Here is a 10311-nt window from a genome sequence, read left to right on the forward strand (position 1 = left end):
ATTTAGATATCTTGAGTAACCTATATTAAGCCCCGTCTTAAGCACAGCATTACGTCCTTTATTTTCACAGTAAAATGAGCTGAGCATTTCACGATACCCATAGAACAAAAAGCATGAATTTCGAATCCAGATTCCTAAAAATCACTTTTCGAGATAGATCAAAATTCGGAAAAAGCTAAACCTCCAATGTTGTCCACTGTTCAACGCATTCTTCACGCAGCGCGAAATTCACTTATCCTTGGTTCAGAGATTTGGTTACGATGGGTCACTAGGTATGACCAAATCAATTCGCCTAGCGAATTCACAAGCAAGCATACTAAACTAACAGGTGCACGAACAGAATTGATGGGAGTACCTTTTAGTAAGTAGCCGTGACAATTTTTTTAGCATACTGCCAATCTAAACCACGTAACGATGTTGAGCACTGCGTTGCAGCGTGAAAAGATTAAAACGGTCGCACTGCCCAAAAGCTACACACTGAATGTAACATCACGCAACAGATTTATCATAAGCGGAGCCCTTCTCAAGCACAGCTACAAGAATGCAAAACATTCTTCGGTCAGAGAAAAACAAAAGTTCTATTTTATTTTCAGAAAAATTCCTGTTCATCGTCTTAACTGATATAAACTGTAGTAACATTATCAATGGTTAACCTTTTGTTAAAACGCTTGTCGGCTTCTGAAGGTTGGTCGAGGGTTCATATAGAACCCTTGTGGCATGGAACTGGCTGATTAGGGACACTCGGAAACACTTTTGGCGCGCTGGTTCGCTAGCAGTCATTGCCCCTGCACTTACGACTTCCAAGTCCTTCTAGGGCCACACGTGTGGACTCCATAAACGATGCAGAAAAAACTCATCGACCGTCGGCAAGCCACTTCGAAATCTGGCGCGCTAGACATTCCGGTTTCTGAAGTGCTTTTCCTGTCTTCGCGATGTGGGTCCCTTTCCCCTCCCGCATATGAAAACATAAAGAGAGAAATAACCAAGGACGCGCCTCGGGGTATTTATTTCCGCGCTGGATGGACGCTTCTCCAGTCTGTAAGGAGTCTCGCTTGCACTTCAACAACAGCCGTAATCTCCGGGGCGCTGAACGTTCCTGTCGTCCTCTGCTCGCAGCCATCGCCGCAGAAAGTGCGCTCTCAGCGACGACACCTGCTTCCGACTGACGAGTGGTGGGTTCCACTTGAACGTATCTTGTGCCAAAGAGTATAAAATTTTAACGCCAGGTTAAACAGCAACTGCACGATCTGTGTTGAGATTCAGCGGTGTCGAATTGCATAGCATTGGCAGAACGGCTAGTTTACAACGACGCTTCTTCTGCGTGGTCAATGTTTCCCAATGTTTTCGTCCAGAGTGTCTACCTTCTCTGAATCATGCAGCAGCGGAGCAGGTTGCTCGAAGTGGAGGTGCCACATTGGATTGTTTTGATCCACTCATATTTCATAGTCTCCACTTGCAGCACTGACGCTAAGTACTAACTTATCTTGATTTCTCTAGACGTGGCATATTTATTGACAGCGTTGTTACTTCATAACATGTTTTTTGCTTAATAACTTCATACTTGCTGTGCTTTTAACTCAACACTTCGAGCAGCCATTTTTATCAAACACCGCTGTTTCTCAGTTTTTGTTTCCTTGTTCTACAGTTAAAAGGGCAGGTATTTGTAATTTCGCTGAGACATATAGTCGTTTTAAACGTGTACTATGATCTGTTTAGGGGGTGAGAATGGGGAGGGACGCAGGGGAGCAGACGGCGTGCTTCAGAATGACGACTTCGATACGGGCACCTTCAAATTACCTTAATTCCAGTAGTCCAGCAGTCGTGCGGGTTGGGTAGTTGCTTTGCTACATGTATGAGGTAGGCGCTTCAGGACTCTTAAGAACCTAGCGCGTTTTCAATGCACTTTAACAAGCTCGTCGAATAAGAAAACTGTAAGCTAACTCTGTCAGAAATCAAGGAAAACAAGTGAAGCCGAAAAGGCACCATCTTTCGCTCCGCCTCCAATCGTGATTCAATGTGGCACTCTTTCGTTCTGCTGCCATCGTTATTCAGCAAACGAGTAGCTCATTAGTCCACTGCTACCTTTTGGAGTATCATCTACTCCATCGATAGAACGCGTCATGGACGTGAGTGAGTTGAGGGCATATGTAAAGCGGCTTTATTGAAAATGTGCAGCTTCTTGGGTCATCAATACAATGGGACTGCATACGAACGGGGTAAAAAAAATTCATTATTTGTCCTCTTGAAGTCAGGTACAGCCTTTGTATGAAATGTAGAATTGCAATGAAACTTCAGCATGAGTTCTTGGCGATATGATTTTTTTTATTAACACATGCGTCCACCAGGCTGTTCATATATATGTAGAAAATGTCGGACAGGCTTGAGTACATAGGGCAACCACGTTTTACCAGCAAAACAATGAAACCTCTCAGGAGACCAGTTTGTAATGTAGTCGGCACCAGGTAATTATCTTGCTGTGGCCATTGCGGCCTCTGAAATTAGGAAGTATTGAAATGCGTTTACTTCTACATAGTAACATATGTAAACATGCATAATATATATACGTTTATCCAAAATATTAAACTCCATTCTGCACTCCCAAGCTTTACAAAATTTTCAAGACATCGATTGTCTGCGTTCATAACCTGCTTGCGTATTTATGGAGCGGGCGTTCATTCTGTCCTGCTGATTTGAAACTATAATATACGCAGCAAATTCACCCAGTTGCCTTTCAACAGTTGACTTTTGATATTTCTCTTAATAAGTCAACGAGACCTTCCGCGTTCCCCTCGGAAGCAAAATCAACTGCTGTAGCTCCAACTGCCTCCTCTGTTCTCGTCGCCAGAGATCACAGGTGGATGAGCATGAGAAGAAGTGTTCAGTGGTCTTCGGGTGCCAGCACAACAAGATCATTTTAATGACCCCGAGAAAGTGACCATCTTGACTTTACTTTTATATCAGAGATCTTTCTACCACTACAAATACCGATATGAAAGGTGTAACTTTGAAATTCAACCTTACCCAGCCGTCGCCGAAAAATTCCATTGCAGCCCGCCTCAGCGCTTATTGGGAGTGTTTCAATAACAGATTAACATGCAATGTAAGCTCTTTTCGACAAAAAGTCAGCAGGATACATATGGGCAGCCTAAAACGATCGGAGCATAAATGACGGTGATGGTGACTTGCAGAAATCTCATAATCAAGCCATGGCCTCCTCACTGGTGCTGGTGACGGTCCTCTTGGGCGCCTTCTTGTGCTGCCGAGCACAGCTGGGGGTTCCCGGCGGCTGGCACAAGAAGCCCGTAGCCGGCAACGAGGAACTTCTAGAGCTTGCGCATTTCGCCGTCAGCCGGCAGGTTGAAGGCAAAGAGTTCTTCGACACCGTGCTCGAGGTCACCGATGCAGAAACCCAGGTACGTTGATATAAGCGAACCTTCATCAATCGATTAGTTCATAAACCAATTTTCGATTTTATTCCGGGTTAAGCCACGCGAGGTGGGCCGAAAGTACAGAAATATTCCTCACCCAAGTAGCCCTTTTCATAGCCACATGTTTTTTTGTTTATTCCAGTCGTTGATATAATACCTAAAACAATTCAGAGCTCTTTTAATTTTCGCAAATGCGCGAAAGAATGGTTCGCTATTCTGTACTTGTGCTCTATACTGGTTTTGCAAGACGAATGGACTCACTTCATTCACAATGCTAATAATTTCTCTCTTACCAATAGTACACAACGTTATTCATAACGTCATCTCGTTACAAGCCCATTAAAGAACGTGTTACGAGTTATGTTGCCGAACGCTCAGATGTTATGCGGGTTTTAGACGCGCAAAAGATTTGTTTCCTAGTGTTAGCTTCTCCCGTGTATTGTTCAATATATGTGTGCTGCAGCGGAGCTTTCCAAACATTACATGAGCATAACTGGCCATGAGACGTTCCTTTGGAATGGGTAACACCTAAGTAATAGACGCATTCCCTAGACCTGAATCATAGAGCTTGCAAAATCGAAGCGGTGCCCTTTATGCTGTTGCAATACACGCTTCCGCTTGCTTACGCACGGCGGGAAATGCTCGTCTTTGCCTAGTTTGCGCCGATATTACAGAATTGTTCCTCGCGTAAATGAAACTTTTCACAGCCACAAGTTTGCTTTTCTTTAGAGTAGTTTGTTTGTGCCTTTGGTTTGCCCTACGTTGAGTCATCCGCCGTCTGCAGGTGCCTACTTTGTAGTGACGCCAGAAACCGAGCACAAGGAAACCTACAAGAAGGAGAGTGACCGGGCGCTTCACTAACAAATCGCATATTGTACAGGGCGTCCTACTTTGAAGCCATGCTTAGTGCGTCTTTTTCAGCGCTTGACAGTGTGGTATCAAGGCTATTATATGTAAAATGCACAACTCACTGCAAGTTTTTTCATTCAAATTCCAACTCAGGTTATCGCCGGTACGAACTACCGCATCACTTTCAAGACTGCCGAATCTACGTGTCCAGTGACCCAGACGTACACGAAGGAACTGTGTCGTCCCAAAACAGAAACTGTAAGTATTGCTTCCAAGTCATTTTTCGAAAGCTGTAGCAATTCTAAGTATAATGCAGCGCGGTTGAATAGGTACATAAAATGTAAATTATGGGGTTCAACGTACACCGGCCCGTACAGCAGCCGAACGCGAAATCCACTTAGAGACCGCGGCCGGTCTCTAAGTGGATTTCGCGTTCGGCTGCTGTACGGGCTGGTGTAGGTTGAAATCTACTTAGAGACCACGGCCGGTCTACACCTGCGTAACCAGCGCATCTTGTTCTCAACTCTTGGTTTATTTTTCTCTATTACAAGATTCAGTGACCACTTCAGTGTTAGAGGAGCTTTTAAATAATGTTGAATGCGCACTTCAGGTTCCACAGCTGGTGATCCTTTTAAGATCACTTATACATGTACTACAATTACATAAAATATCGCTACCAAATATATACCAGCCTACTCCAAATGTCATTGTTTTTGCGTTCGCTCGCAAATAACTCACTGTTTAAGCCCCACTGTGCATTGTAGCATTTTTTCAGTAATTTTTATTATGCTCAAAAACACAACGTGGCCAAAAATCGTAGAAAATTAAAAAATTGCTGCACCCTCGGCGCAACTGCTCTGTGAAGAAGTGAATGACGAATGCTAAGCCGACGCGGTTGTTCTAGCTCAGCCCTCCAAATCTGGCGCACCTGCAGTCATTCCGTGCTTCGCTTCTGCGCAACTGGCTCTAAACGTAATTTTTAGCCTTTTGCCGTGCTTCACGGAAGTATTCTGGTGTTAAAGGCCAGCGCTTGGACGTGCCTCTAAGACTCCAGCAAACAGTCCTTCAGAACCGTCTGTGAAGCGCCTTTAAATGCTCACTTGGAATTTTTTACCGTTAGTGCGATTGCTGTCTGGCGCTAAGACCGCGATCTCGATGTGGATGAATCTAGTTTGAATATATCAAGCACTGTTAACAAATAATTTTCCCATAGGACACGTGCTAACTTTGCTCCAGGGAAAGAAAAGCCAGCATGCACGCAATCTTTTAACTTCATGAACGTGCCACTCAGCAAAAATACCTGTAAAATCTATCAGGGTTATCATTGCAATGAAAAATACAAACAACGTTTGCTTCGCTCAACTAACCTGGAAGGTCAAGTAGTATAAGGTGATAATGAACGAGTATGACACTCACTGAAAAGTCTAGCGTGGATAAGCTGTGGACTAATTCAGAGTGAATATTCGCTCTGAGAAAATTAAAAAAAAAACATTTTTGCTGAGGGGCACTCCCTTTTATTCGGAATGCCTGATTTTCCTCTGCACGTCGCAAAGTTAAGGCGCATTATATCTCTTAAATAGAAAGGGAGTGTTGTCTTTCCATGTGGATGTGTGAAAAGTCAAAAGTCAACTTGAGCTAACGAAAGGGTGTCTTACGCATTATATCTCTTAAATAGAAAGGGAGTGTTGTCTTTCCATGTGGATGTGTGAAAAGTCAAAAGTCAACTTGAGCTAACGAAAGGGTGTCTTACGCATTATATCTCTTAAATAGAAAGGGAGTGTTGTCTTTCCATGTGGATGTGTGAAAAGTCAAAAGTCAACTTGAGCTAACGAAAGGGTGTCTTACGCATTATATCTCTTAAATAGAAAGGGAGTGTTGTCTTTCCATGTAGATGTGTGAAAAGTCAACTTGAGCTAACGAAAGGGTGTCTTACTTTTCTGTTCTAGGCCAAGGACACCTGTACCGCTGTCATCACCGTTCCAATAAGGGAGGAGCGTTTCGTTCACTCGTTCACATGTGGCGGCGCTGCTGCTTCGAAGTGAAAACTAGGAGTATAATTCATTTTGGCTTCGCAGTTCCCTACTTGGCACTGGAAACCCTTTCCGGACGAATTCTTTTCAATTAAGCTGGAAATAAATCTGGAGGAAACTTATGAGTTTTGTAATTGTGCATTCATTTCCATGCATAGTTTTAGAATTATTCTCCCATCGCAACAACAGATATTTTTCCAAAGAATCACGGACTATAATTGATATTACATTGCTCGACCTCATCATAAAAAAGCATTAATAAAAAGAAAGTTTTAAAAATGTCGCTACCGGCGTTATAGTAATCTGTGTTTAGGGCAATTGCCCCGATTGCTAAGCGCCAATACTGCAGGCGAGCACAACTTTTTTTTTTCTGGTGTGATTCGGATGCTTAAGCCCTTGTGGGATTAACAGTTTTTCTCTGAGATGGAACTCTGGACATTCAGCCCTATACGCTTTCCGCTTTGGGTTTCTACAAGTGTAGAAGCATGCTAAACTGGGCGAGTTGTGGCATTGGCACTTTTCGAAACGTAGCGCGAAAAAACAAGGGCACAGATGAAGCTGGCGAGACACGACACGAGTTTTATAAGAATTCTATAACTCTGAGAAAGAAAAAAAAGATAATTAGTTTTATTTTAAGGTTAGTGCTTTTCGCTCCCATTCTTGTCAAACTGCGGTCAAATATTCCGAATACCGCGGCAAGCCTGAATATGATGGCAAGCACGAAAACGAAGCCCAAGCAGCAGTCATCAGAAACTTTCCGTTTGGATGGTATTAAAAACACTGTACCAGAGCATGACCTCGAGCGTGCTTCCGATCAGTTACTACGTTAATAGAGCAGCTACGTATCCCGATGCCTTTGGGCTCTTTTCAACACTGTAGCCTCCCGCGCTGGTTGTCTGACATTGCAGCTACAACGATCAACCTTTTAAAAAATCGTCTTCTTCATCTCTGACTAGTTCGTTCCGGCTTAAGTGCCGGGCGTCAGACACTATGAGGGCTCGTTAGAGGTCTAAACGACGCCATCGGTACCTTCCATCAATTAGCCTTGAACTTCAAATACTCAGTTCTAGCTGCTCTGGATGCGCTGGAGCAGTGGCCATGCAATGCACTGCCATCCATGAATAGACAAAACATATTCTGTGGTTGTACAATGTAGATTTCGTAACGAGCTAAACTGGCTGCTACAATGTTTTTTTGAAATATGTTTCTAGCGCTGCTGCAGATACACTTAACAAAACAACTATCTTTACTACTGCGCAGTCAGGTGTCGTGTACTGGTAGTTGAGATGGAGGGCTCGCTCCGAAACAAACATGTGAAGAAGTTATTGCTCTTGAAAGTGAAATTACTTCGTTTTATTTTCCAACTACCGAGACATGATCCTGTTTCCCTGTAATCTAGGCAAATCAAGATAATAAATATATATTAGAGCTCTCGGCAAGTAGCGAATACCGTAGCCTTAATCCTAGGAATAGGAACCTCCTTATGCACCATTAATAAATGCAGTCATAACCATACAACTTTCAACGCCTTTACAGACATAAGTTCATATACCCTCGAATAAGAACCTTATACACAATGTTGTCAGTGATTACGAAGTCTCTAAGTATGTCCGGAGATTAGGTTGGGTTGACATCATTCATCACGTGATGAACATGGCTCCACTCCTCAACGTCGACGAAGTGAACCCTGCGGACGCAGATGTTGCGGCTGTTCTCAAATCACGCATGGTACCTGCAAACATCTCCACGTCAGAGCACCAGGCGCTGGCTCTACCTCTACCCTAACTCGTCTCCTGCAAATGAAACCTGCAGACCAGTGAGCGCTAGCCTGTCTTCCTACTCGAAGGTCGTCGGCGATTTAGTTGCTATATTCTTGGCATTGATCTTAAAACAAAACATTATTGCGACAATATTTTGGTGCCTGTACAAGCAGGCATAGGAAGTGATGAGTGGGCAAACAGACTGGCGCGAGCAGGAACATACAAATGGCAACCGCGCTGAACGCACCACTTAACCGGGTTCAAATAAGCATCCGCTGTACCACTCAACCTTCACAGATATCATGACTTAGTGTCCCAGCAAGGGCCTTCTGCGCCTCCGTGGCCAGAAAGAGGAGCGCTCCAAGTAGTAGGCGCGTCCTAATCCGCCTATGCCGGAGGAGCAACAACAGAGACGCACGTCAACCCACTCAAGTGCCTCGGAACGAATATGGCGCTAGCATCGGTATCTATAAACAAGATTTTCAACAATGACCCTGACCAAGCGATGTGCCTATACATCATGTGGGAGTGCAAAGAATATTCGGAGCGACGCACAAGGAAACTCATAGAACTACTTATTGCGATGTTCCCGGCCTCTTACAGTGTCTGGGTATTTCCAGCAGCACACGACAGCCAGGACGTCGCCCTGTTCTTGGAAAAGCTCGCGGACGTCGTTGTAGAGGCCCAAATAACATGTTTATGACATGTTTATAGCAAATTGAATGAATGAATAAAGCCTTTATTGCAAGGGATGGATGGCTCTCGGCCGCGGTAGGGCAATTAGGAAGGATGTGAGTGTAGGTCCAAAGGCAACTTCAAGTCTGCCGTTTTCATAGCCTTCAGAACTGCGCGTCGTGTCAACCTCTCTTACACTGTTCCAGTACACCATTTACACTACCCTGTGCCGCGAAGGTATGTTGTGCTGCGCTGCTTTATCGTATAAAATTGCAAAGAATGGTATGCGTATAGAATGAAATAATACCGCCTCCTGGACAATCTTCGAAGCAGAACACAAAATTTTAGTCCATAACGCTAGGTAACGCTTCCAACCACTCTTCAGTATGCTCAGAAAACATACAAAGTCCTTACAATCCTACACAGTCTCAGAAAGTTAAGCACAGGGTACCGGGCAGTGTGTCTCTTTCGACTAGAGCAGGACTAAAAGCACTGTCCGAAAAAGCAGTGCAGAAAACAAGCAAAAGTTTCTGTTCATTACCGCAGGAAAAGTAAGGAATAAGTTCAGAAATAAAATTTCAAGACGCCCTACTCAGAAGATTGCAAAACGACGCCGAAGATACCCGCCGCAGTGGCTCAGTGGTTAAGGCGGTCGAATACAGAGCTGGAGTACCCGGGTTTGAACCCGACCTCGGCGGCCGCGTTTCGATGGAGACGGAACACAAAAGGCGCTCGTGTGCTGCGCGTTGTCAGTGAACAATAAAGATGCCCAGGTGGTCGAAATTGCCCCGGAGACCTCCAATACGGCACTTCTTCTCTCTTTGTTCTTTCACTTCCACCCTCCTCCCTACTCTTACGGCGCGGTTGAGGTGTCCACCGAGATATGTGAGACCAGACACTGCGCCATTTCCTTTCCTCAAAAACAAATTTACTATTTTACGCCGAAGAAAACAAGAGGAAACCGCGTATATGAACTGCCGCAAGGCAGAGAGAGTTGAAAATTGGTTTTTGAGGAAATGAATTGACGCAGTAACAGTCACATATCTCGGTGGACAGCCGAACCGTGGCATAAGGGAACGAATAGCCTCGTAAAAGAGGGAATGAAAGAATAAAGGTAGAAAGAGGTGCCGTAGTAGAGGGCTCTGGAATAAGAAAATTAATTCTATGGAGCCTGGCTAGCTACACATCCGGTATCTGTGCAAGAAGATGGAGCCCTCAAGTCCGTTCATGATTCTATGCTTTTCATTTATCTGCTTCACCTGATCACACAGAAACACTTTTTTTCTCGCGAACCTACATCCCATAAGCTTTTGTCCATAACTGCACGCTAACAATCGTCTCAGTGAACAGGGCCTGAAAATACAAGGAGCAAACACATGCATGGAACCGCTTATTAAGGAATCCCTTATGCTGTCGTCTCCAAGACGTGTTAGCAAATGTGTCCGCATTTCGGATGCATGTCTTATATGGGCATATGCCAATCAATAGCCAATCGATACTTAATCGGGTGCAATCGAAAGACATCAGAACATGATATGAAGGGATTTCATGATTATATGATTGTACTTA

General features: G+C 44.2%; 1 protein-coding gene across 1 annotated transcript; it reads left to right on the forward strand.

Moving 5' to 3' along the window:
* Positions 1 to 1017: 1017 nt before the first annotated feature.
* On the forward strand, positions 1018 to 6429 carry LOC149333462 (salivary cystatin-L2-like). Its single transcript, XM_089558687.1, has 4 exons — positions 1018 to 1172; positions 3189 to 3413; positions 4431 to 4535; positions 6224 to 6429. Exons 2-4 carry the CDS (start codon positions 3207 to 3209, stop codon positions 6317 to 6319), a joined length of 408 nt encoding a protein of 135 aa, XP_089414813.1. The 5' UTR covers positions 1018 to 1172; positions 3189 to 3206; the 3' UTR covers positions 6320 to 6429.
* Positions 6430 to 10311: the final 3882 nt, after the last annotated feature.

This window comes from Amblyomma mixtum, chromosome 8 (genome assembly GCF_055824585.1).
Source record: "Amblyomma mixtum isolate Tamu chromosome 8, ASM5582458v1, whole genome shotgun sequence".
In the NCBI taxonomy this organism is placed as follows: Eukaryota; Metazoa; Arthropoda; class Arachnida; order Ixodida; family Ixodidae; genus Amblyomma; species Amblyomma mixtum.

Excerpts from the sequence above, each read along its gene's own strand:
- LOC149333462 (XM_089558687.1), top strand. The coding sequence starts at position 3,207 with ATGGCCTCCTCACTGGTGCTGGTGACGGTCCTCTTGGGCGCCTTCTTG. Across the intron at positions 3,414-4,430 it reads TCACCGATGCAGAAACCCAG|GTTATCGCCGGTACGAACTA; the intron begins GTACGTTGATAT and ends ATTCCAACTCAG. Across the intron at positions 4,536-6,223 it reads GTCGTCCCAAAACAGAAACT|GCCAAGGACACCTGTACCGC; the intron begins GTAAGTATTGCT and ends TTTCTGTTCTAG.